General features: G+C 53.6%; 1 protein-coding gene across 3 annotated transcripts in view; it reads right to left on the reverse strand.

The window, feature by feature from the left end:
- Positions 1 to 27638, reverse strand: part of TNS1 (tensin 1) — a 214268-nt gene that overhangs the window by 74742 nt on the left and 111888 nt on the right. For all 3 annotated transcript variants that reach the window (XM_052655179.1, XM_052655187.1, XM_052655196.1), the window contains 12 exons: positions 25089 to 25138; positions 22727 to 22898; positions 19384 to 19434; positions 18214 to 18336; positions 17794 to 17858; positions 16147 to 16230; positions 13013 to 13125; positions 12298 to 12358; positions 12001 to 12076; positions 11046 to 11175; positions 9535 to 9600; positions 8275 to 8391 (listed from right to left, as the gene is read on the reverse strand). In XM_052655179.1, the coding sequence (XP_052511139.1) occupies positions 8275 to 8391; positions 9535 to 9600; positions 11046 to 11175; positions 12001 to 12076; positions 12298 to 12358; positions 13013 to 13125; positions 16147 to 16230; positions 17794 to 17858; positions 18214 to 18336; positions 19384 to 19434; positions 22727 to 22898; positions 25089 to 25138 (1108 nt within the window). The remainder of the gene's footprint in view (positions 1 to 8274; positions 8392 to 9534; positions 9601 to 11045; positions 11176 to 12000; positions 12077 to 12297; positions 12359 to 13012; positions 13126 to 16146; positions 16231 to 17793; positions 17859 to 18213; positions 18337 to 19383; positions 19435 to 22726; positions 22899 to 25088; positions 25139 to 27638) is intronic.

The following is a 27638-nucleotide window of genomic DNA, read 5'->3' on the forward strand; positions in this document are numbered from 1 at the left end:
CATTATATTTGATTATATTATATTGGGAATATATATTAGCCGTTTAAAATTTTTTTAAAGACAGAGATGGCTGAAAACTGTTTGTGGCTCTAAAGTACCCCTCTCCCCACCCCACCCCCCCCCAACACACACACATCCACGTCAAGCGAATGAAAAGATAAGGAAGTGGGGGATTCTAACAGGCATCTCGGAGAGAAGAGCTGTTTTGCTGCAAATGCCACCTGCCAGGGCTTTCCCCTCATCTCAGGGAGTCTGCTCAGCTCAGTGTGAGTTGGCTGGAGCAGGAAAACGTGAGAAACGGGCCTGGCACAGACCTGGAAGTCCACACAGTGAGAAGCCGGCCGGGGAACAGACAGGGGATGCGCCGGCCACCTCAGTCCCTGGCTTTGCTGAGCCCAAGAGTGCCCAAGTCTCCCACAGACCCAGGGGAGAGAGCCAGCCCCCGGGCTGCCTCAGATCCTGTCCTGTCCGAGAGGGCCCCCTGGAGGGCTGAACCGCCTCCGCAGAAGGAGGTGGAGGGAGCAAGGGATGCTAGGGCCGTGGAAGGGTCCCGAGCCTCTGGTGGAGCTGCAGTCACCCACCCGAAGGAAAACATGAGGAGAGACTCTTCAGGAGTTCAAGGTCGAGGGGTGAGGTCCTCCAAAATGCCCACAAAAGTGCTGCAGGAGGAAACAGCACTCGATGCCTCCAGAATCTTGCTCTGGCAAACAGCTCAGGCATCACATCACCCGGACCTGTGTCCCCACACAGAGCAACCTCACAGTGGTGCAGGCAGGCAAGAAGGCTCCCATCCCTTCCCTCCTTCCTCTCTTCTCATCAGTCAGGAAAATAGAGAGAAAAACCTACCGCAACACCCCCACCCCTCACATCCACACCTGGCGCCCGGTAAGGGTGGACAAGCGGGAAGAACTAACTCTGGGTGACTGGCACTGGGCATATTGATCACTGCCCAGAGGCTCGTTATCACCCCAGTGTGACTAGAAAAGGCACACGGGACTCTCCCTGATGTCATGTGGGGGCAGAGCGAGCTTTAAAACCACACCCTACAAGTGCCTCTTTTTCTGCCTGATGGTTGCACACAGTAGCCCCTGTAGGCGTTTGAGGACAATATGTAGGCAATGTTGCCAGGCACAGGGTTGGCACACAAGGCCCGCTGTCATCTCATCATTGTCTTTGTCATCATCACTGTCATCGCTGGGGAAATCCCCTTAGGAATCCACCCGCCTGATTCACTGATAAGGAAAACTGAGAACCAGAGAGGGAAAGTAACTTTTCCGAGGTTGCCCAGCAAGTTGGTATCAGAGGCAAGTCTCCTGACTTCCAAGAGTGAGGCTCCCAGAACAGAACCAGCCACAGATGGTTCCCAGAGAGTAGAGGGACCAGGGGAATGTTTTTTCTTAAGAAGAAAGAGCTTGTATCCAATCAAAATCACACCTCTATCTTCTTTGCCCCAGTACTTGAATAATAATAATAACAGACACGATTATTGCCAGCATAGTGTACACCAGGCACTCTACTTCTCACATTTCCGCGCCTTAGCTCACCGAGTCTTAACGAGAATCCTAGGAGGAAAGCGCTGTTATTGTACTGATTTTACAGATAAGACATCAGAGAGGCAAAGTGGCTTGACGGAAGAACACAATTATAAACAGAGCTTGGAACCAGATCTCCTGATTCTCAATCTCAGTTTTAATCCCGAGAGTCGACAACAGTCTGTTCAACGATATTTCTGTCCTCTTCCACGCACAGATTCCCTACCCCCTTTGAAGTTAGGCATCGATCTGGGACTTGTTTTGGCCAAAGCAGAAGGAAAGCGTGTCTTGTCCAGACCGAAGTAGCATGCAAGTCCCAGTGTCCTCCACCTACTTTAGCAGCCGAAGTGGACACACCTGTGACATGAAGCCACTACCAGCCTATGACATGAAGCCACTACCAGCCTGGAGGAAGTAAGAAGAACAGAGACCCCTGCCAATCCCATTGGACTGGCATCATGAGCAAGTAATACACTTCTATTGATTAAGCCACTGAGAATTGGGGGCTGTTTGTTATGCAGCATAACCAAGCCTCTCCTGACTGACACAGCCACTGAGCAATGCTGCTTCTCAATACACGTTCAAGGAAGGGAACCTCTGCACATCTGTCTTAGCTCCTCACAAGTCACAAAAAGGAACAATGAGCTCAAAGAAATGGAAAGAATTGCTAGCTACCCCACCATCCTCATTTTACAGGAAATAATACAGGTCTAAAGAAGAGGAGTTACCAAAGACACTCAAGCCTCCTGCCTCCCAGGCCAACATCTGTCTGGGTCTGTCTGCCCCTCCATGTTTCTCACTTGCTTCCTTCTCCTTTTCACCCTCTCCTTGTTTGTGTGTGTCTCTCCCTTCCTCTTTCCTTTCTCTCGAAAACAAATCGGAATCCTCGGACAAGCCCAGCTGATGAGAAGTCACAGACCAGGGACTCCTGGCTGCCACTGGAGAGGCTCTTCTCCAGCTCAGACAAAAGACCGTGCAGAGGAGATGGGTGTCCCGGGGAGCCGGAAGCTCTCCCCCAAGGAAGGGGCCTCTGCCCCTCAGGGAGCCTGAGCGTAAGAGACTTGGATGAAAAAGCCAGCCCCATGTCACCAGCCCCTGGCTCTGGTGGGGCTGCCCACAGAAACAAGAGGGGCCGCTGGACATCCTGCAGGAGGAAAACCCAGAAGAGGGCTGGTGAGCAGTCCCCTGGCCATCTTCAGCCAGGACAGCGGTCTTGTCTTTTCTCCCTTCATTCTTCCTTTTGGCTCTGAGTGACCTGCTGCCTTACCAGCCCCAGTCCTCCTCCCCAATCCTCTTTTAAGTCTTGAGAAACTCGAATCAGTGAAGTGTCCAAGGAGGTGGGGGAAGGGAGGGAAGGATTGGGTGGGCAAGGAGGCAAGGCAAGCCTCGTCCACCTGTGAGTTTCTCGGCAGTGGGAGGCAGCCCACACCCCTCTGGCCTGGCACTTGCTTCCAGGAAGGCCTGCCCTGGAACACTCTGGAGGAGTCTGGAGACAGCTCTGTGCATCATAGGCAAGAAACACAGCCCCGCTCCCACCCACGGCGAGCTGAGATCTGGGCACGGGGTTTTAGCACTCAGGCCAAAGAGCTAATGGGGTTGCTGGAGGCTGTGAAACGTGGTGTCAGCTGGAGTGCTGAACTGGCAGGCTCCAGACCAAACTGGAAAAAGACAGGAGGTGGCTCATGGGAGACCAGACTGCTCTCCTTGCCTCCACCACCCCGGACCTTCACTTGCTCCTCACTCGGGACCAAGATCCTAAGCATCCAACTAAAGGAAGCCCAGCAAACCCCTTCCCAGGTGTGATGGACTGAACTGTGTCTTCCCCCACCCTCCACTAAATCACTGTGCTAAAGTCTGAACCCCCAGGACCTCAGAATATGACTGTAATTGGAGACAGAGTCCTTAGAGGGGGTGATTGAGTTAAATGAGGTCATAAGGGTGGACCCCAACCCCACACAAGCAATGTCCTTAAGAGGAGGTGAGGACTCAGACCCACACGGAGGGAGGACCACGTGAAGACACAAGCGAGGGGTCGGCCGTCGACAAGCCAAGGAGGGCCTCAGGAGAAGCCAGCCCTGCCCACACCTTGATCTCAGACTTCTGGCCCCAGAACTGGGAGAAAATGAATGTCTGTTGTTTGAGGTAAACAGTCGTGGTACTTTGTTGCGGCCTCCAGCACAGACTAGGACATCAGGCCCTCGGGTCCACCAGAGGGCTCTGCTCCCAAAGGAAGGAGTCCCTGAGATGACAGGCACCCCCTCTTCCCCCCAGCCACCCATCCCAAGGCCTGGAACCTTCTCTTCCCAGAAAGTTCTTCATTGGATTCTTCACCTTTCATCATTAGCACCCCCCAACCCCACTTCTGGCTCAAGAGCAGAGGAGCAAAAATGGCCCCAGGCAGCACAGCGACCGCAGCCGCGGTCCCCCAGGCAGAGGCGCACTCTCCCTTGATTCCTGCTGCCACTTCCTGGCCCAGTCCTCCAGGGAAATGGGCTGCCCTGCGGGGCACCTGTCATCTAAGGTGAAGAGTGAGGGGTGTGAGGAGGGGAAGAAGCTGAGCTCCAGAAGGAGAGAGGGATTTGGAGCGGATCCCTGGATCCACATGCCAACCCCATCTCTGATCTTCGTACCCTGGCCGAGATCGCTGCCCTCCCCACGTGTGGTGTGGTCATCACGCAATGCGGTGGCCACAGGGTGAACTGAGGTCCTAAGAGAGTTCCACACGTGGGGATGCCTCCCCCTTGGGCAGGTCCCTTCCCTTCCAGAGCCTGATCTGGGGGAACCATCCTGCAGGGACCAGAAGTCCTCACACGATTTCTTCCTTCATTCTGCTGCTGAGATTGACGGAGGACTCCCTGAGAGAAGGGCCAGGCACACTGAGTGCCCCGGGGTCACGCATTCTGAACTGGAAAACTGCACAAGGGTCCAGGGGGTGCCCATGCAGGCAGCAAGGGAGGGGTTAAACACAGAACAGGCGCACAGGCAAGGCTAAGTCGGGGTCACCGGGAGAGCTTCCTGGAGGAGCGGGAGCTCTGGCCCCAGCGCTGACCGCCTCTCACTGCAGGGAATGCCGAGGTGGGGCCCAGGCCAGAGATAATCTTTGTCGCCAAGACCTGGGCTCGGTGCCCTCGCCCACCACTCTGAGTCACCCATTGGACTCCAGAGGGACTGGCCGGCCCCTCCTATACCCACCCCCAGTGGGCCTGACATAGGAAAGGCAGACAGCCTCCAGAAATGTCATCACCCTACCTTGCATACACCACCCTCTCTGTATTTTGAGAGGCCAGTCCCTCAGCAGAGGCTGTCCTGAGTGAGCAGCCTCTCCCATAAGGGGGACAGGGGGACCTCAGGGAGGTGCCTCAGCTATTCACGACCCCAAAGCCCAGCTAAGTACCTGCCACAGGCCCTGCATGTAGCCCCCCTGTCCTGAGAGGCAGGGCAGGCGTGACCTGGACTGCCTGGTGGTGACTGTAGGGGGCGCAGCAAGTAGAACACTCAGCCAGGCTCAGCAGGACCCAGGTACCGCCACAGACCAGACACCCCGGACAAGCACTGTAGACAGTGGCCAGCCGCGGTCAGCACTGGGGCTCCATGGCGGATGAGCTCTTCACTACTGAGGCAACCTGGGGCAGGTCGCTTAACCCCTCTGCATGTAGTTCCCCACCCAGGCAGAAGAAGAGTGCCCACCTCACAAGGTGGCTGCGGGCATCAGATGAGACGGTGGCTATCAAGCGCTGGGCATCGTGACCGGCATGTGGCAAAGCCAGAGCTGATTCCCAAGGCCAAGGGGCCTCCTCCCTTAGCCCTGTGGGTAGACCCCTGAGGTCACGGTCACTACTGACACGGCAGAAACTCACAAGGAAACACAGCAGGCAGCCTTGCTACAGTTCCTGCTCCCCGAAAGGTACTCAAAACAAACTGTCGACAAAACCCCTGTTTTACAACAGAGTAAACTGAGGGCCCCAGAGGACGACACCTTGGCAGAGGATTTGAACCCAGACAGTTTGGCTCCACCCTTAACCATTGTACAAACTGCCTCACACGAAAACTGCTACAATAGCCCAGGGACGTGGGTACTGCCACCATCCCAAGTTTGTAGATGAGGATACGAGGAACACAAGATGTGAAATCATTTGACTAAGGTCACAGAGCTGCGGAGGGGACACCTGCAGGGTGGACACGTGTGCTTGAGCCCTGCACCCCAGCACCTCAGGGTCGGCCTGCCTCTCCTGGCCCAGCGGCTCCCTGGGGAGCAGGCAGAGCCAGCTCTGGTACATCGCGCCCCACGAGGCCAAGCCCCAGCTCCAGCGAATGGCCAAGCCCCTCCCAGGCTCCAGCGTGAACCATCTCTTGAGCGCCCCCAGAGTCTTGGGGGTTAGGCACCCTTATCCTAGCTAGCATGTGCGGAGACCAGGCCCAGAACCAGGAAAACAGACACAGGGCTCCTGCTTCCCTCCCAGACCAGAGAACCAGCCAGAAGGAAACGCAAGCTGGATGGCGTGACCGACTCAGTGGACATGAGTCTGAGCAAGCTCTGGGACATGGTAAAGAACAGGGAAGCCTGGCGTGCTGCAGTCCGTGGGGTCGCAAAGAGTCGGACACGACTCAGCAATTGAACAACTAGGCCCCAGAATCTAGAGCCTTCCAGAAATGCTCCAGCCAGGAAAAGCAGGATGGAAGTAACAATTACTGCTCCCGCCACAAGGCCACCCGGCCGGCTCTCCTGTCTCTGTGGGGCATGTAGCCCGGCAACAGCGGGGAGCACACAGTGGGACTGGGATAACGTGGGGTGTGCCCAGACCACGTGAGGCGACCCCCCCAGCCACCCAGCCCGCGGCCTAGGCCAGCAGCCCAGGGAGGAGGACGGCTGGGCTGAGAGCCGCTCCCTGTGCCTTCCCTTCCCACCCTCGGGCATAAGGCCAGCATCTCAGCCTCCAGACAGGAGCCCCTCTGTCCCTACAGGACAAGCTGACCTTTAACTGGCCTGAAGGTCCCACTGGTTCCATCCCCCTGCCTGGGGGAGCAGATCGGAGGAGAAAGGAGGGCGGGTAAGGGGCTGGGAGAGGAGCCCAGGGCCTCCCTCGCCCCCTTCTTCCTCCCTCGCCCCCTTCTTCCTCCCTCTTCCTCACCTCTGGTACCAGCCTCTGGCTCCTTCCGCCCACTTCCTTCCCGCAGGCTGACTCTGACCCAAGTCCCATCCTTCCCGTAGCCCCTCCTTTCCCCTTAATTATGTTACCTTCTGTTTGCCTGGCACTTTATAGTTTACTAAATGTTTTTACATTTATCATCGCATTGAATCCACACCAGGGAGAGATGGAGAGACATTGAAAATTCCTTCAGACTGCCAAGTGTTCTTGTTAAAAATGCAAACATCCCCAGGACGATGAACAATTAGGCTGGCAGCCACCGGTACCTCAGGACTGATTCATTGCATCCTCTTCCTCCTCCCAGCTACTGGGTTCAAGGGGACGAGACTGGAGGGAGGAGTACTCTGGGGGCGGCCTCAGCATAGTGGGCAGGGCTTAGTGTCTGGGCCTCTGGGGGCAGGAGAAAGAAGAGCCAGAACTAAGGAGGCAGAAAGACAAACTCAGACCATTGCAACACTGCACGTGAGCTTCTCTCATCAAACCCAGAGCTCTAGCCCCACCAGCACCTTCATCCCACTCCCTCTGAGCTCCATCGCTCATTCTGGAGAGTCCAAGGTCAGAGAGAGACACTTTATGCAGAAAAACGCCAAAAAGACTTTCAGGGTGGAGTCAACAAATCCAAAACCTTGGAGATGGAGGCAGGGTGAGGGCCCCTGGGCTACCTAACCCAGCTCTGCCACGTGGCCCAGGGTCCCCTCCCCAGGACGAGCTTCAGCCGGGTGCAGAAGCACAGAGGCTGGGTGCTTGTGTCCTTGAATGAACACAGGCTGGTCATGGGTATAAATCAAAGGGGGCCTCAGTTACCCCATCGGAAATAAGCCTGTGACCAAACCCCAGACAGGGCGTCTCAAGAGTTCCTGAGCTCCAGACAAGCTCGCTTCAGAGGCCCCACATATTCAAATGAGCCACATAAATCAACAGAACTCATACATAACTCTCAAGAGCTGATATGAGTTGTGAATGACCATTTGACATAATGCTAGGGTTTGCTCTAAATTAAACATGTATTAATTTCAATTCTGCTGCTTTCTTTTCAAATTTTGGAGCCTACCGGTTTGTTTCCAGCTCGCAAACATTTTCGTTGGCTGTTGATGAAAGCTTGTGGGCCCTGAATACTGTGTCTACATTCCTAGTGCTCTGACCCCAGAGAACTCAGGCAGCGAGCCTGGAGAAATCCAACAACAGGGTTAAAAGAAGTCTAACAAATGCAGTGTTTGCAGCACAGCAGGGTATCTCAAGCTTCATGCAAGGCTACTTCCTCCAAGGAGGCCTCCCAGACCACTCCAGATCTCAAGAATCCCTCCCCTGCCTATCTCAGAGCATTTGCTGCCTATGAGACTCATTTGGCACCAAGAATACACACTTCTATGGCTGGTTTGCTGCATTCTTTGGCTCTGCCCTCATAGCTTAACACATTCACGTTTAGTTTTATCTTCCCCCACTGAATCGTGAGCTTTCAGAAATGTCTTGGACCTCTCCTCTGTCCCCCCGATCCTCTGAACCCAGTATGGTGTCCTAGCAAACCAAGAGACCCAAGGCCACCTGAGCAGGGCTATGCAATTGCAGAGGGATTAGAAGTCACTGGTCCCACCTACCCTCCATGCCATCATCTCGATGCCCATTGAAGTTGTCATAAGAATCCCAGCGGATGAGGGGGTCAGAGGTGTTATAGTCCACGGACACACTTGGCCCATTCTCCAGGTGTTCCATGCCTTAGAAAATGGGAAAGGTGAAGAGGACAGCAAAGAGAAAGGGAAAAAAAAAGAAAACAGATCAGCAGCTGGAGAAACAGAGGAAGCCAACAAGCTCCCCAAGGATGCTCCCTAAGGGACTTCTCATTTTCTTGACCATGCAGGGTGGAACCAGGGGCTTAAGTTGGATGGAGAACCCAGGAGTCTGGTTTCTTACATTCTTGAAAAAGCTCACACCAGGTCATAAGGGTAAATCAGGACAGCAGCACTGAGCAACAAAGACCCCCTGGAGCAGAGCTGGGGGGGAGCTCTCTGGCTGGGTGGCTGCCTCTTTCTCTTCTGTGCCCCAGGGGACCCTGTGACAGTGCCAAGAGTCCAGAGAGGCTGGCCCTGGAGTCAGAGGGGAGGGTGGGAGAGACTTGCAGTGGGCTGCACGAGGCCAGGGACAGCAGGCAAGTCACAGCCTTGACACTGAGAGGACACAGGTCATCCCAGCCATCCCCCTGCCCCTCCACGTAAGAGGCTCTCTCCTCCAGGCAGAAATCTGAGGAGAGAGGCAGAATCTCGCCTACACTTTCTGAGAAAGCCCAGGATGTGGACAGAAAAGCTACAAGTCAGGCCTTCTGGGGCGAGCTACCCTTCTGACCCAGTAGTCCTTTCTTTAATCTACCCAGAGTCCCTCTGTCTGTAACCCGACTTCATCTCTTCCTATTTGGTTCCCAAATAAGATGGCGAACAACTGGTCTCCACATATAACCAGTCTAAAGGCTTAACAGCTATTATTAAATTGCCCTTCTCATCTTCAGGTTGAACCACCTCAGTTCTCATAAATACTTATCGTCCATCCAGCACCTATGAGTGTCCCCTGGCCACTCACTCCATCAACCACGGCGCTCAGTCTCTGAATAGAATAGGATGATGACTTAATGGGGCCAAAATAGTTTATCCAACCCAGCGCCTGTCTACTTCTGTATTTTTATTATCCAGAGATTAAGTCACTGGTTCATGTTTAGCTGGGGGTCCACTATGATACCCAGATCCTCTACTGCGGGTCTGCCTCTCAACCACAGGTGACCAGTGGGGAAATGGTGGAGGTCAGCTGAGGTGGAGCAGGGCCAGATGGAGGGAAGGGAGTGAATCAATGGGTTCTCACTCAGCTTTTACCTTGAATTTTCTCTGGTCCATAAGAAAATACAAATTCAACTTTGCCGTATTCTGGAAATCGATCGTCTGAAAAAGGAGAAGGAAAACAAAAATGGGCAACCAATTCCCAAAAAAGGACGCCAGAGAGAATTAAAGTAATATACGTATTTATTGTTGTTATTTAGTCACTAAGTCATGTCTGAGTCTTTTGCGACCCCATGGACTGTAGCCCTCCAGACTCCTCCGTCCACGGGATTTTCCAGGCGAGAATACTGGGATAGGTTGTCATTTCCTTCTCCAGAGGATCTCCCTGACTCAGGGAACGAACCTGCATCTCCTGCACTGGCAGGCGGATTCTTTGGCACTAAGCCACCAGGGAAGCCCAACATACATATACATGGTTGATAATATAATGAGTAATGTGTAAGATGATGCCAAGTCTCCTGCCCACCTTAGTCCAGTCCTACCTACCTAAGGCAACCACTTCTTACCATTTCTATTTTCGGTTCTACTAGCAGCTACCTCTAAGACTCTATACAATAACCACAGTTTTCATGCCACTATTTTAAATCAGTTTTAAATAATCTTCATTGATGCAACACTATGAAGATAAATAATTTGGACCACTTATAGTATTCCCACCTCCCTTCTTAAATCTTGTTATGATTATTAATCACCCTTCGGATTACCTCTGAAACTTTAAATATTGCAGTTGAGCCTCTATTTCTTGATCTGTCCATTTTTTATTGTGTCCTAACTCCCTCCCTACAGGAGGAGAAAATTTTTGCCCCTCCCTTCCCCCACCTCTCCACAACCCCTTTTATCTTATCAGTTATTCCTTTGCCTTCCTTGTTAGGACTGACAACATTTACATTCTCTTCTGCAAATATAACAGCATCTTCTGTGTTTGCCCTCCTGGCTCTAGTACAGGGAAACCTCTTCATAGAAATGTTCTCCCTGCATGAGCCAGACCACACTGGGGGCTCAGGCCTCCCCTCCTCAGAGCTCCAGCCCCATGCTCTGATCTCCGCCTGAACTCAGTCTGGACACAGATCACACCCACTGCTTGTCAGAAGGGAAGTTACAGCAGGGGTGGCGTCCCCTCACTGGACCACCTGTCACGCCCGTGCACATCTCCATCACTGCAGGCATCACTTCACAGTATCACGTCTGTGTGTCTCTTCCTCCCATAAGGCTGTGAGCTGCCTAAGGATAGGGCCTGACTTCTTTCCGTTTGTATCGCCAGGGTCTAGCACACGCCTGGCACATACGGACACTCAGGTGATGCTGGTGGGTGTATAGATAGATGAATAGATGGGTGAATGGATGTAGACATGTCCCAGACCTGAATGTGATGCAGATAAAACCTAATGGATAGAGGAAAGAACCAAAGAGAGACAGCTCCCTGATCACCCCCCTTCCCCTGGGAAAACGGTCACCCTTCACTGTTGTCGCAGCCCCTCCGTTAGGTCCTTCTATCCAGTGGTATAACTATTTCTTGCTACATCTGCCTGTCTACTCAACAAGCCTACCTTTGAAGGCATCATCAAGGTCCTCCTTCCCAAAGACAACTCCCAGGTCATGGATGGCACAGGTGTGGAACTGCACGCGGAAGATGACATCTCGAGCTGGGCTCCGGAACTTCTTGTGGTAGCACTTCAGCTGGTGGGAGAGACAGCAGAGCCCATCAGGGGCCCAGAGGTAGGAAGTTCGTTCCAGGGCGCCTCCTTATCAGCTCCATTTCTGGGCCCCAAACCCACTGAGGGAGCAGTCACCCATCCCCAACAGGATCTCAGAGCTCTCTGGGGAAACTTCCAGAACAGCAGAGGTTGGAGGCCAGTCCTGCCCTGTGGGGACAAAACTACCCTCCTGAAAAGTTCCTGCATGTAAAACAGATAGCCGATGGAAATTTGCTATATGACTCAGGGAACTCAAACCGGGGCTCTGGAGGTGTGGGAACAGGTGGGAGGTGGGAGAAAGGTTCAGGGGAGGGGGAAATATGTACACTTAGGGCTAATTCATGTTGATGTACAGCAGAAATCAAATCAATATTATAAAGCAATCATTAATCAATTAAAAATAAAAATTTTTAAAAAAGAAGTTCCTGCACAACAGTCAAAATGGAGAAAGTAGAAGTGGATTTCAATTGCAAGTAGAAGGAGTGAAGCTGGAATTGAGGCAGTCCTGGTCACCAGCAGGAAGCCCGGAGGTAACAGCTCACACAGAGCCGTATTTCCTGGAGATGCTCCAGAACAAGAGGCAAGCCCAGGGAAGGCATATCCCACTGTGAGGAAGTGGATGGACAAGGACCTTCCAGGCTGGAAGGCCTTGCAGGGCCCCTGAGAGCCAGTCAACACCCCCAAGGCTGGTGGCCCACCAGGAGTGACACACTTATCCAGAGAGACAGGAGGGGAGCAGGATGAAAAAAGAAAGAAAAAAATAAACAGTGGGGGGCGGGGGAGAGCTTGAGACGAAGGAGTGACTCACCAAGATGTCTCCCTTCAAGAGCAGCCCAGGCTCAATGGTGATGCAGATGCTGGTCTGGCTGTCTCCTTGGACGTTGCTATGGGAGAGAGGCGGGCAGAGGGACAGAGGGCTGCTAAGGGGGCTGAGCAGTGTACCTTCTTCCAGCTGCCCCTCCACCAGGGGGCTGTCGGGAAAGCTCACTGACACATCCCTCAGCCCTCCTCCTAGAGAAGGTTCTAGACGGCCCTCCAATCCGTCCCCAGTCCTCAGCCTCAGTTCTCCAACATTCCTGGCCTCTCACTCCTGTGGAATACCTACTAGATGCCAGATGTGTAGACAGGTTGCATGGCCTGGTAGATCCGGAGAAATGGTCGACACCCTGTAAAGGAGGGGTGGTGTTAGCCAAGACAGCAGAAATTGCGAGAGGAGGAAGGGGGAGAGGAGAGATGCAGGAAGGAAGGACCAACCGGGAGGAAGAAACGTGAGCAGGGGAAGGAGGAAAAGAGGAAGGAGAAATGGGAAAAGAAAGAGCAAAAAAATGCCAACTTTTCATTAAAGGCATTTTGAGGGACTTCCCTGATGGGCCAGTGGTTAAGGATCTGCCTTCCAGTGTTGGAGACACGGGTTTGATCCCTGATCGGAGAACTAAGATCCCACCTGCCATGGGGCAACTAAGCCCGCACACAACTAGAGAGAAGGCTGCATGCTGCAACGAAAGACCCCATATTCCGCAACGAGCCCCAACGCAGCCAAAATTAAATAAATCAATATTTGTAAAATAATAACGAAGTAATAAAGACATTTTGAGTTTAAGAACGTGGTCACATCCAGCGTCACCTGCCGGCAGGCACTGCCAGTATTAAACCCACTCTGCAGATGAATCAACTGGGGTTCAAAGAAACAGGAAGTGGCACAGTTGAGACTCCAAGCCTAAGGCTTGGCAGCTAGCCAGCATTTTTACCACCTAACGCTGCCTCCTCAGAGAAAGAGACGGAAGACAGGAGAATGGAAGCCAAGGGGTTCAGAGAGTTACCTCCTTTAGACTCGAAGTTGGGGATGCCGTGCATGATCACATGGTGCAGAAACAAGGGTTTGTTGTTCATTTTGATGGAGCCAGAGAGCAGGCCGCTGAAATAATGCACGTACCTGGAGCAGGGAGAGGGGCAGCTTCAGCCAGGGAGGCCTGTACTAGAATACAACCATCCTGTTCTCTTTCTCCCCAGCACACTGCCCTAGGTGGCCCTGCCAACTCCCCACCATCTCCATCAGTCCCCAGGTCTCCTGACACCTGGGGTCTCCACCCTTGCTGCTACAGGTACTGATACACCTAGAGTGGAGTCCAGCCAAACCTCCCACTTGGGGTTCTCCAGCACCCCCTGGTGGTCAATGTGGCCATCTCTTTCCTGCTTCACTCAGCCCAGGAATCTCCAGCTGGACCAAATTTCCTGCCACACATCCCTGACAGGCATCATTTAGCTGTCCACTACAGAACAAGGCAGGATGATCAACCATCAAACAGCTCTGACACCCTGACCCCCAGCCCAAACCAAGTTTACATTTGTACCCACAGGCCCCAGTTCTGTCCCTACAGATGCACCAGCCACATAACAATATAGCAAATAGTAAGAGCTTAATAATTTTAGTCCTTCACTTTTTTTTGCCTGGAGAATCCCACGGACAGAGGAGCCTGGCGGGCTACATCCATGGGGTCGCAAAGAGTCAGACACAACTGAAGCGACTTAGCACTCACACAAAAAGGGTACAAAGTTACTCTGTATCACTTCATTCGATACTGAAGGATATCTAACTTCCACTAAGTAGTCCTATCTTTAGAGTCAATGTTCCCCGATTCCCTTAACAAGGATCTCGCTAGAAGACTGGAAGGAAAAGCCACCCCCACTCCTAGAAGAAAGGGAAAACTAATCCAGAAAGAGTCATGAGCCTCCCAAAGACAAAGCAAGAGGGCACAAAGGTGAGAGGGGAGCGGGTGGGAGGAGCAGGGAGGCAGTCTGACCCCTACGCGTATACTAGAAGGAGGGGCCAGTCCATTTGGTCAGTGCTTCCTCCTCTCCTGATTGGCCAAAGGATGCCACTCTGGGTCAGCTGGACCAATCAGAATGTATTCTGAGTTTTCTCCTCTCCTGACTGGCCAGAGGATGCCACTCTGGGTCAGCTGGACCAATCAAAATGTATTCTGATTTGAGGTGAGTGGGACCAGAACCCTCATGACCTTGACAATGGTCTCGTTCTGACTCTCAGCTCCTTGGCCCACCTCCAGGCCTGTGGGCCTCTGTCCCTGGGCTGGGGTGGGGCCACCTTGGACTACCCTAGCAAGATAATCTGATGGGCAGTGCCAGCTCCTATTCAAGCCCCTACCCAGCCCCCAGCCCCGTTGCTCAAACCGGAAACCTGGAATGGCAGGTTCCTATCAGATCTTCTGATCGTGCCAACAGGATGTGTCTGTGTGCTGGGGACAATGAACCCGGGGGTGGGGTGACAATGAATGGGAGAGCTGCAGGCAAAGCTCCTCCCTCCCTCTCTCCCTGCGCTCCGCTCCTCCAGCTGATCCAATCCCTGGAAGTAACACTGACAAGGCGGGAAAGTGGCAACGAACGCCACTTCCCCAACGGTCGCACTTCCACATTTGAGCACAGACAGAATTACCTACCCATGAGCAGATGCAGCTACAGATACGAGTGGCAAGGCAGATACAAGGCAGATAATGTAAACACAGACACACACACACCCCAGTGGCACGCTATGTAAGCACATACTGAGCACAGTGAAATCCTTGAACCATTCTATTCCTGAGAGTAACACTAATCCCTGTCCTCCAGGCTTTTAGCTGCAGAGATGTGACTGCCCTGCCCACACTCTCCATGCCACATTGTACCATCAGAAACATCGTGCTCCTCTTATCTGAATCTAATCTTTCAAGGCCAAGGGCCAGACTCGTGACCAAGGCCACCAGCCATATGTAGCAAGCCAGGATCTTGAACAGCAGTTCCTTCCTCCCTGGGAAGACTCTCACTGAACCACTGCTGGCTAGTCAGAATTTTCTGCACAGAAAGATATTCCCTTTCTGATCTCTGACCCAGAAGCTAGCTACCCACTGCCCTGTGCTGCTTGTAAGGCCCTGGTGGCGTAAGGACTCGTTCACTTCTGCTTGGGCTTCCTGCTACAATGGCAGAAACACAGTCCCCAGTGGAGCCAGCGCACTTCTAGCCAGGCAAGATGGAGGTGGTGGGGTGTGAGTTGGGAATCCCCTGCCTAGAGAGGTTGGAAAGCTCTAGGATCTGTGGCTAGGGGGTCCTGCTTTGCCTGGTCAGTGTTCCAAGGGGCTGGAAAAGTCAGTGAAACACCATGGCCTTCATACCTGCTACCTGGACCCTTTACCCCAGACCTTCACTCATATGCTTCCTTCTCCCTTCTCAGACCTCACTTTACATGGCATCTTCTCAGAATGGTCAGTCCATCAGAATCAGCCTCTCACATCCACCCCTATCACACTCTCTAGCTCATCATGTTCTATTTTGGCTTTTTCCCCTTCAAAGCATTTATCACTGTCTAAAATGACCTTGATGCTCTATATACTTGTATAAAGTTCTCAACAGAATAACAGCTTACTAAGGGCTAAAGATCATCCTATTCAACTAGATATTGTCAGCACTTGGAACATACTAGAGTATTAAAAATTTGCCAGACGAATGAAGAAATCCATCCCTGCCCTGCTTCCTGCATGGGCTGTTGTGGACCACATCGCTGAGAGCCCTTTGTAAAATTTTAAAGCTCTCACAGCAGAATGGGACCCTCATCATGAATGAGTGTCTGTCACCTCTTCAGAGCAGACCCATCCAAACACAGGACCAAGAACGGCACTGCTTTCTCATACAAGCTGTCTTCTTGCACCCCCCGACTCCCTACTGCTGGGCCTGCTGCTCTCTGGCACCAACCTCAGGAGCCAATTGCTGTGCCCCACTGTGGGCACACACAGCTGCCCACAGCTTCCTGAGTTCATGCCCCTCCAGGCTGGACCTGAACCTGCATGCTTGGCACACCACCACATAGGTACACTCTTCAGTCCCCATGGGTTCATGAGGCTGGTTCCCAGATACAGTGAACACACACACACATGTATGTACTGGGCCAAGAGCCCTGGAGACCCACCTCCTCTGGGATGGCTGGCCAATGGGTACAATCTTATCCTCGTAGAACCGTTTCATTGCAAACCGGTCCAGGGCCTGGTCAGCACTGTGCGGAGAGACAGGTGGTCAGAGGAGCCAACTTCCACGATCCCCCTGTCCCCCCACCCCTGCTCCCCAGACCTGCAGAGCCCTCCAGTCACTCTGTCCTGAGACGCTTTCAGGAAAGGGTTGCTCCAGCATCCCTCCCTCCTGTGTGCTGCAGTACTCAGCACAGGGGCCTTAGAACCAGACATCCTGGGAGGCCATCTCAAGCCTACCCCTGACTTAGTAGCCCTTGGTCTTTGGGGCAGGTTACTTAACCCTCCTGAACCGGATTTTCCTTTCCTGGGAAATGAGGTGAAAACTATGCCTTCTTTGAATGTTGTTATGGCAATTGAGGAAGATAACATCTCTGAAGAGCTTGGCACATGTGGGCTCACAGGAGGTGCACAGGCAATGTTCACCATTAAGCAAAGATTAAGCCGGGTCAGGTTTCTTAAAGTCATAAAGCTACCGTCCTATTGGCAAGCCCTTCAGAGAATACTCTACTCATCCTCAAAGAGGTCATTTTATAAAGAGACAGATCATATAGCTCTGCCGTTCTGGACTCTCCACCAATGTCCCTCTTAGAATGAACCCCAAAGTCCTCACCAAGGGTTGCACGGCCCCTGGACTCTGCCCCCTCGCAGCTTCACTTCCTAGTCTTCGTCCCCTCACTCATTCGGCTCCAAACATGCCAGGCTCTGGCATTCCCATTGCTGGCATTCGCCCCACTCTCTTCTCTGCCTGGAAGGTCCTCTGCCACCACTACCCCCCAGACCACATATGAATCAGTCCTTCCCAGCCCCCCGCCACTTAATCCCAGTCTCTGCTCATATATCACCTCCTGGAGAGACCTCCCCTCCCCACCATCTTGCTTCATTCAGTCTCTGTTCTCAGAGGACTTGCCTCCTGCTCTTAGGGATGTGTTTGTTCCCTTATTTAACACTCATGAGGGCAGTGGCCCACCTTTGCCCGCTGCTCTATTCTCAGCACCTAGAACAGCCTGCACAGTGACTGTTCCATAACCATTGTCAAATGACAAAATGAATGGACCAACTCCTCTTCCTCTCTGCAAAGCCGAATCAGAATGGAACCCATCCGCTGGCTGTTTCCTGTTCTTGCTGCAAACTCCAAAGTGGGAAGAAGCCCCTGATGGCCAGAGGCAGGGGCATGGATGAGAAAACATCTAGGTGGCTCAGCTGCACCCAAATGTGTCCCAACATTTCCTTGTGATGCCCTCACTGCTCTTTGGGGTAAATAGAAGGCAGTTTGGCAAAGGAAAGTGGCCCCAAGAAGCCAGCTGGATGGGGTACCCATGCAGGGCCTGCCTCCCACAGCTGACCCCCCACCACTGCAGTCCCAGATAGGAGCATGGTCTCTGCTCTATGCCGCCCTCTGTCCAAGGGCCCCTACCCCAGAGCTGTGGGCAGGGACTTTCTCCTTTCTGGGAGCTCCTCACCCTGTCCTCACCACCTCTTGTCTCCTCTGTCCTCATCCTCCAATCCCAAGGAAGAGCGAGGCCCTGGGTGGGTGGGGAAAGGGGTCCTGCTGTCAACATTCAGAGAGCAGGACACTCAGGTTCTCTCACCTGGCAGAAATGTTGCTGTAGTGCATGTAAGCCGCGATCACAACGCCGATCCTGCCTCGGTTTCCCTGCAAGAGCCCCAAACACAAAAGCCTTCACTGTTAAGGCTGGCCCTCCCACCCCAGAGCCCAACCAGAAGCCTTGAAGAAAAGGGGTTGGAGAGAGGAGCTGTGGCTCTCAGACAGAAAAGGAGGAGGGAGGAAGCAGGTGGGGCTGAACCTTAAAAAGAAGAAACAGTTGATTATCCACACACCTGAGGGCCCCACAGGCTGGTAGCCCCCATTTCTTATGGGTGCCACCCCAGACAGAATGTATTATCCCCAAGAAGGAGAATAGACACAAACTTGCACTCTCACACAATCCAGTGATACGGGCAGGTACATGCACTCTCACACACACACATCCTGCCACCCCCGCTCTGACCTTGTTGTGTAGGACGACCACATTGTGGGGGTCTGCATTGAGCCAGGTGTCCATGGCCTTGCAGATGCTGCAGATCTTCTCCAGGGCCGGGGTGTGGAGGTCGGGCCAGCCAAATTCCAGTACCTGCGGCCCAAGCCATGAGTCAGAAGTGGCAGAAGCGCAGAGAGCCAACAGGGGTGGGGGACAGTGAAGGGACGTTAGTTCCTACCCTGCCCATCAACCCCGCACGGAGGCAGGGGTGTGGAGGCCGAGGACACTGGTCCAAGACTTTGTTCTGACACCGGCTTCCTGTGGGGCCTCAGGTTAGTCCCCGCCCCTGCCCCAGCCCCAACCCCAGCCCCAGTTTCTCACATGTGTATAAAGCAAAGGCTTAGCACCCCCGAAGGTTCCAGGTCCCTTTCACACGACTTTGACCTTAAGACAAGCTCTCCTCCCACAGACCCCAGGGGCTCGCTCAGGGAGGAAGAAGAAAAGCTGAAGGCTGATCACAGCTCTTTCCCAGGCCCTGGACACACAAAGCATCAAGTTTTCAGGCCAAAAGAGGCCTGAGTGGGACAGAGAGTAGACCTGAATAGCAGTCATCAGGTTCCTTCAAACTTTAACTCACAGAACTTTAAAGTACAAGAAAACTTGTGCTCAGAAGGACCCAGAGAGCTCATCTAATCCAGCCCATCCACTTTTAGATGCGCAAACCAAAGCCCAGAGATCTCTGCCGCCCACCCAAGGTCACACAGCGACGGTCACTGAACTGCAGGGCCTGGAGCGGCACGCAGAGCCCCCTCCACGCTTGGCTCACTCAACAGCAAGTGAAAGAACTCTGGCTATCGGAAGCCTGCACTGGCAATTCCCAGCCGGTGCAAATCCAGAAGACTCGTCAGTAAGACTAAAAATCCCACAACCGCACCCCCACCCCAGGGGCTCTGGGTGCACACCACCAGAGGCAGGCCTGGGTGGAAATGACTGTACTGAGCTTTGCTTTCTGTAATTCGTATCACAGAAGCGCTATGTGTATTTCTGTTTTCCAAAGAGAAAGGAGCACAGTGACTTTGAACAGGCTTTGCAAACAGTCACAGCACTTTCCTCCAAGATTCTAACATGGGATCTTTGGAGGAAGGGAGCCCAGGCAAGGAGAACTCCCCCAAACAAACCCCCAAACAGCCCCAGGCTCACCTTGGCGTGGAGCTTCGTGATGTCAGGTCTCCGCTCAGAGAGGTTGAAAAGCTAGAAGGAGGAAAAGGAAGAGGTTGTGAAAAGGCTGGCCCTTTCTTTCTCTCTCCCTCTCTCTCTCTCTCTCTCTCTCTTCCCTGCTGGAAATTCTACTACATGAACACACATGAAGCCCCACCAGACACACACTGACTGATGGGAACCAACTACAGGTTCTCAGGATGAACAGGGAGACAGAGACAGGTATGAAGACACTCAGCCCCACCCCTGGATGAGCAGACATCTTGAACTGAAGGTGAGAAGGGGATGGAATCTGTCTTGGGCCCCACGGGCCGCCACTAAGGTGGGCGTCTCTCCACACTGAATGGAGATCCAGTGGTGGCAACTGGTAAGCACTTGGCCATCTCTGGTTTCTACTTCACATGGTGCCTTTAGAAACTCACCCCATGGAGATGCAACTGCTCTGTGGTCAGACACCCTCTATCAACGGGTGCAAACCATGCTGGGTGGACCCTCTCAGGTCCTTGACCTCCCAGGAGACATCCCCTGACACTCGACCACATCCCACGGGAATCCCCCTGTCTCTGAATTCCTGTCTTCCATCTCTGGAGGAGGCAGGCAGAACTCCCAACATCCAGCTCAAGGCCTGGGAAACTCAAAGGCCCCTGTGATGTCTCCTGGGGAGAGAAGAGGACCACAGGGTCTGGAACGGGTGGGACAGAGCAGGGAAAGGTCAGCAGAGACTCGTGGAACTCTGGACTCCTGAAATTGGGCAGGACGTTAGATGGCTTCTGGTCCACTCTTCACAGGCTTCCCTGCTGGCTCAGTCAGTAAAGAGGCTGCCTGCAATGCAGGAGACCCAGGTTCGATCCCTAGGTTGGGAAGACCCCCTGGAGAAGGAAATGGCAGTGTTCTTGCCTGGAGAATCCTATGGACAGAGGAACCTGGTGGGCTACAGTCCATGGGGTCGCAAGAGTCAGACATGACTTAACGACTAAACCACGACATTATATCACTCTTGAGTCCCATAAGGGAATATGCTTTATGCCATTAACAACAGCTACCACTTGGGTGTACACAGACAGCCAGGCCGCACTAAGGACTTGACATTTAACAAGCTGCCTTAATTCTCTCCACAACCTCTAAAATAGATAGTGTCATTAGACCCATTTTACAGATGGTATCCTAAGGCTAAGTGAGGCTAAGTGCCAAGATCAGATAGTTAGTAAGAGCAGAGTCAGCATAGAACTTTCTGTTTAAAGCTGGACGTCTTTTTTTCTTTTTTTTTTGGCTGCACCATGCAGCATGTGGAATCTTAGTCTCCAAACCAGGGATCAAACCCATGTCCCCTGCAGCAGAATTGTGTAGTCTTAACCACTGGCCCATCAGGGAAGTCCCTAAAGCCAGACTCAACAACATCCAACATAGCTGATGGATGGGTCTCTATAGAGGGTTGAATGGTGTCCCACAAAAATTCATGTCCACCCAGAACTTCAGAATGTGACCTTATTTAGAAACAGGTCCATTGCTGATGTAAGTAGTCAAGGGTCTGGTGATGAGATCATCCTGCGTTCAGAGTAGGCCCCAAATCCAATGACTTGTGTCCTTATAAGAAGAGGAGAGGACACACAGACATGGGGAAGAAGGAAGGCCATGTGACGATGGAGGCAGAGACTAGAGCAAGGCGCCTACAAGCCAAGGAGCCACCAGAAGATGGGAGAAGGCAAGGAGAATTCTCCCCTACAAGGTTCAGATGGAGCACGGCCCCGGTGACACCTTGACTTGGACTCCTAGCTTCCAGAACTGTGGAAAAATTAATTCTGTTGTCTTAAGCCACCTAATTTGCGGGAATTAGTTACAGCAGCCCTGGAGGCCTGACACAGCCCCTAGCCCCTGCCTCTGCTCTCTCCCCATGGCGCGGCCGGGCTGTGGGGCCCTTCCTATAAAGGGGACCCTTCCTATAAAGGGGGCCCTTCCTATAAAGCGGGCCTGAGCCCTCCTCTGGGACCAGGAGAGCTCCAATCCCCTGGCCAGCCTTTCTGACCCCCACAGTGGGTGAGGAGTCGGGGATAACCTCCTCCACATTGGCTGGGAGAGTCTCCTGTCCCAAGCACGATTCTCTGTTCAGCTACACGAGGTCCCTTAAAACACGCCCTGCCACAGCTCTGCCCTAGGACTTCTCAGAGGCGCTGACAGTGTGGCACTTCTGCCACTTCCTGACACTGTGACCTCAGGCAAAGACCCCACCTCTCTGTGCTCCTGCAGTAGCTGCTTCCTAGGGCAGTCGTGATGTTAAATACGTGGGAAGGAGTTAGGACAGGGCCTGGATCATCACAGGCACTCAATAACATGAGCGTCACCATGAGCGTCCCTCCTCCTGGTCAACACACACGTACACCCACACACATACAGACACACCACATGCACACACAATGTACATATATATACACAAACACACATACCTATACACACACATGTACAGACACACCACATGCACACACAACCCACTTGTACACATATACACACAAGCACACAGACCTACACATATACACATACAGACACACCACATGTATACACACAGCCCACTTGTACACATATATACACAAACACGCATACCTATACACACACATGTACAGACACAACACATGCACACACAACCCACTTGTACACATATACACACAAACACGCATACGTATACACACATGTACAGACATACCACATGCATACACACAGCCCACTTGTACACATACATGCACAAACACACACATACAAACCACACATACCCATACACATGCAAACACACAAGGACAAGCACACACACTCCACTGTACACATACATGCACAAACACACACACACGTACAGACACACTATATGCACACACACACCCCACTTGTACACATACACGCATAAGCACACACACGTACAGACACACCACATGCACACACCCCCCCCACTTGCACACACACCCCCCACTTGCACACAGACACGCACAAGCACACACACACATACAGACACACCACATGCACACACACACCCCACTTGTACACATACACGCACAAGCACACACACACACAAACCACACATACCCATACAAATGCACACCAGGACAAGCACACACACACACGACTTGGCTCAGATGCCGTATCCCTGCTACAGAGACTCTCCTCAGAGGACAGCTGGACAGTGAGTGAGGACTCAGACCATGAGACGCCCGAGGTCAAGGGCAGGTGAGAGAAGAGAGGAGGAAGAGCTGGAGCAGGGGCGGGTGGAATGAGACTCCAGCAGGAAGAGGTGGCACGCAGAAAGGATGGGGCCCTGGACCAATGGGCGGGGACCCATCCTCACCAGGTAGTTGCCTCCATGTTTGGACTTGAGCATCTGGGCCACCTCGCGGAGGTTGCTCCGGAAGTTCCCCTCATTGGCTGTGCTGGGGAAGGAGACGGCAATGATCCTCTCGGTGACGTACACCAGGTCCAGCTCACAGCTGTCCTCCGTGGTCCGGCTCGCACTCATGTTTCTGGGGAGGCAGCAGGCAGCAGATCAGAATCCAGGCCCCCAGGACGCGGTCCAGGAGCCTGCACCCCTCCACACCATACACGGCCCCCAGATCTAACCCAGGAGGGCTTGGCTGCTTCCTGACTCTGAGCCACGGCCAGAAGCTTCCCCGGGGCAAGGCCAGCGTAGCCCTCAAGGCCAGTCTGGGAGAGCCGGGGAGAACAGAGCTGGGCAGAAGCCGGCAAGGATCTCAGACCATTTCAGAAACAAAGATTGATGACACTAGTCCTAGGTGCTCAACAACCCTGTCGACATCGCCTTCAACCTGTGATCCCACAGGTCGGAGCCAGCGCCAGAGCCAGCCAGGGCCCAGGAGTCCAGCTCAGCCTTCCAACATATGGCGGCCACCTGGTCTGGCAGAAGCTTCTCAAAGGATCCAGGGAGGGCTCCAGAGAGGAAGGAGAGCCCGAAGCGAGGGCTCTTGCATCCCAGAGCTGAGCCTTCCACCGCCCTCTGCTTGCTCTGAGCTGTGGCGTGGGCGGGGAGGCCCTCAGGGGTAGGGGCAGCTCAGGTGACACGCTCACCTGGGCTCCAGGTAAGCCAGACCACAACGCACATTCCAGCCCTCCCTGGAGGCAGGCTGACTCCTGCCCTCTGTTCGCTGGCTCTCCCCCAACCTCTGGCAGCTCCCACCGCCTCCGGGTCTGCTTCCTGCCAGTGACCTCCCTGGTTTCTAAGGGCCAGGAGGCTGAGGATGCTGCCGCAGTGGCAGGGGACCCCCAGACATCCCAGTGCCATCTGAGCTCCTAAGAGAGGTAGGAAGCTGCCTGGGCCAGCACTGAGTGAGAGCTCAGTGAGGGCTCACACCTTTACACCTCACCCAGCTGCTCTTCCAGAGGAGGATCCAGGGTGAGCTGACCGGACAGGGAAGGGGTTTCGGGAAATTGGCAATGCATTCCAAAGCCCCTCAGCGGCTTCTAGGGGCACCTCATACTGTTCTTACCCCATCACCAGCCTCCTGCTTCCCCTCACTGCTCAAGATGGACCACACTCATGTTGATAACCCCTCACTATCTCCAGGTAAAGCTGGGACTGGAGGGGCAGTGGGAGGGATACCACTAGGGTGTTTCAGAGTGATGGGGCGGCAGCAGGGTGTACAGCCCCAGGACACCAAGAACTGGGGCAGAATCCAAATCGCCAGGGTTAGCTCTGAGCCAACTGTATAGATGGGGCTTGGAGACAGGAGAGCCAAAGGTGACATACAGCTTCTCCATGGGGACGGTGACTGGGACGCGGCGATAGAGATGCCAGTGTGCTGGGAGCCCACTGTGAATTTGGCCTCTGAGTCCTGATCATTCCTGGTCCCGCAGCCTATGGGGGCGGGGCTCCTACTGAAGGCAGAACAGCGCCACCACCTGGACAATATCAGCATCGCACTCTGCACCCACCGATTCTTAGCTACATGGGAGAAGGGATCTGCTAAGGGGGCCCTCCACTCTCTGTAGACAGCTAGCAGAGGGTCTGCAGCCCACTGGGAGCTTCAGCTACACACCAAGCCCTCTCTGGCTGGGGCTCCAGATCCCTGGGGCCAGATTCTCACTCATCTCAGAAGCCTCGGATGAAGGAGAGGCAAAGGAAGCCAAAAAAATCAGAGACCCTGGACCCAGGACAAAGTAACTCTGGATGAGTTCCCTATGGTCGCCTTGCCCCAGCCCCCACCAGCCCAGCCAGCCAGAGAACCTTCCTTTTATAAATGACCCTCGAATATCAGAAGCCACTGCTCATGGAAAGGAACAGTATCTAGCACGGGCCTCAATGCCAGCCAGTCCTGAAGGCAAATCCAAGTGCTGCCTGTTGGTGGTTGCATGGCCTTTGGCAAGTTGCCTCATTTCCCTGAGACCCAGTTTCTTCATCTGTCAGTCAAACGGGGTAAAATACTTACCCTGCAGGGGTGTTGCAAGGACTAGATGAGATCATGCAGGTAAATAAAGAATCCAGCTCAAGGACTGGCTTCAAACTAGAATTCAAAACATGACGGATTCCCAGTGGCATCTACCCACATCCTCTTGCTGTAGCTTCCATGTCTGCCATGCTCCCGACCAGTGGCTCCATGACTTTGGCATTAGAGACTCAAAGACATGACTTGCTGGGAATACCCAAAGTAACCTCACAGCCTGCCCCCTACACCCTACCTCCTATAGTTGAGGCATACCTGATGGGCTGGGGATGAGGCTGGACACTTGGTGTAACTCTGGTGGAACTCTGGGAAAGAGAAGAGAGGAGCAGCGTTAGGATGGGGACCAGCTGGACGGCAGGAGAGCAGCAGAGAGCTGTCCACGCAAGTGGTCAGGGCCACGGGCAAACACAAATTTCCTTTTGCTTCTGCCAACATTCCAGCCCAGGCGCCCTAAAGCCCCAGCAACACAGCAACTCAAAGCCAAAAACAATCGATGCCAATCCCACGTGAGTGTGCCTGTGCGCCTCCAAGCCCCTGAGGGGAAGCGCTTTCCTCCCTCCGGGCAAGGAAAAAAGTCCCCAATGCCCAGAAATGCACCAGGCCTGGGCTGGTGCCACCTACACAGAGTACACACTCAATAAAACAGTACTAAATTGATGGACACTCATTTCACCTTGATGTGCTGGATATCGGAACAGTAATGCCAAGTGGTGAACAGAGATTCAAGCATGAAAGAAGGAAAGATGAGAGCGCTAGCACCCCTCCGTCCAGCTCTGAACATTTCTCCTCTGACCACCAGCTGCCCACAAGCCTCTCCTTTAAAGCAGCAACACCAGGTCAGTCAAAAGTTTTGAGACAAGAAGCCACCAGGCACGGTGTGTACCAACCAGAGCTAGGCAGCAAATCATGCTTCTAAGGACCCACTGCCCATCGTCTGTCACCTCCCTCATCTGCTCCCATCTCTAGGGTTGTCGACTGGTACAAAATTAAGCAAATGGACCCAAGCTGGTGTCCAAAACATCTCAGGGGAACTGTATGGATCAGAGCAGGATCAGAGCAGCATCCTACTGGACAGCCTCGCACCACTCAGTGCTCTGAGCCTCTGTAATGTCACGAGTGCTGTGTATAGCCGCTCTTCAGTCATCTCCAACTCTTTGCAACACCATGGACTGTAGCCCTCCAGGCTCCTCTGTCCACGGGGATTCTCCAGGCAAGAATACTGGAGTGGGTTGCCATGCTCTCATCCAGGGGATCTTCCCAACCCAGGGATCGAACCCAGGTGCCCTTCATTGCAGGCAGATTCTTTACCATCTGAGCCACCAGGGAAGAAGCCCCAGTGTCACGAGTAAGATGCAACAATCCTCATGGGGTTATTTGAAGAGTAAAGGGAATTATGCATATCCGGCCCTTAGACGTTCTTACCATTATTACATTGAGTACAATTAAAAGGATAGTTAGAGACACAACCAAACAGTTACCTCTATAGAAAAGCAAAATCCTGCATCACCAGCTGCTACCCATCCCTTCATCCACCTCACTCGAGGCAGAAACCGAGCCCTACCTGGACACTCCCAGCCAGAGCCCTCTGAGCCCACTGGCACCTTCCAAACATGCCTGAGCCTCCCCTAAACCAGCCTTTCATGACCACCAAGCTGCAGGAGAAACCGAGGCTACAGCAACTCACCCCCAAGTCCTGACAACCAGCAGGATTCATCCTCAGACTCCGGGCTGGACCACTGGGGCCCCAAGAAGACGAGCCCCTTTTTGCCCTCTCCACGCAGCACCAACGAGGCAGGGGTGGGTGGGCTCTGCAACCCCGCACCCAGCTGAGCCCCAAGTCAGGGCAGCCCCGCTAAGAGGAGGACTCTCCATCCAGCCTTTCGCAAGAAGGCTGCAGCCAGAGCCTGGGGCTGCAGCACAGCCCCAAACAGCTCAGCCTAGAGGCAGCAGGAGAAGGAAACAGCCAAGTCGCGCTGTCCAGCGGGAAGTTTCTCTGTCTCCACAGCTCTCCTGGCCCCGAGGACTTGGGTTTGCATGAGTCAGGCATGAGGAGTTGGGGGGTGGGAAGTTGGGGGGGTGCGGGCAGTAAGGAGGGGTTGAGTTGTGTTTGGTTTTCAAGACCCAAACCAGGCTGTTCCAAGACTACCCGCTCAGAGGAACGGAGAAACCCGACACTTCATCCGTCTCTGTTTCTCCGGTCCCTGATGAGGAGACGATGAACCTCCCCAGGCCCTAGGCCTGGCTCCAGGCCCCAGGGCCACCCTGCTATAAATAGCCCCTCGGTTCCATCGACTGCTGATCCACAGCCATGTTTGGAGGAGGCCACTACAGCTGCTTCTAACAACTGGAAGCCACAATAGCCAAGGCGGGAGGTGTAGCCAGGACCATGGGGCCAGGCCCCCAGGAGCCTCAGGGAAACTGAGCTGGGCTTGGTGGGGAGACTGGGGAGTCGAGGGGAGCCAAGAGCCTCCACTGGCGCAGGGGCGAAAGGGAAGTGCAGAGCAGGAGAGCCAGGTCCTGCTTCTCCACCCCCCTCCCCAGTTACAACACTCCACATTCTTCAGCCTCCCCACCCCAAAAAGCCGGGAAAGATAAATAAAAACTTGGCCCCAGCAAAGTCTGGCCACGCCGCCTCCAGAGGTGATAAGACAAAGTCCAAGCCGGCTCTGCGGTTGAGGGGGGAGGGGGGAGGGGGGAGGGGAGGCAGGGGAGGAAGCCGCCCTGGACAGTGACCCTCGCGCGGAGGATGGGGACGAACAGCTGGACGGTCATCCCCTGATGAATCACTGGGCTGCCCTCTCACTG

Source organism: Budorcas taxicolor, chromosome 2 (assembly GCF_023091745.1).
Source record: "Budorcas taxicolor isolate Tak-1 chromosome 2, Takin1.1, whole genome shotgun sequence".
Taxonomy (NCBI): domain Eukaryota; kingdom Metazoa; phylum Chordata; class Mammalia; order Artiodactyla; family Bovidae; genus Budorcas; species Budorcas taxicolor.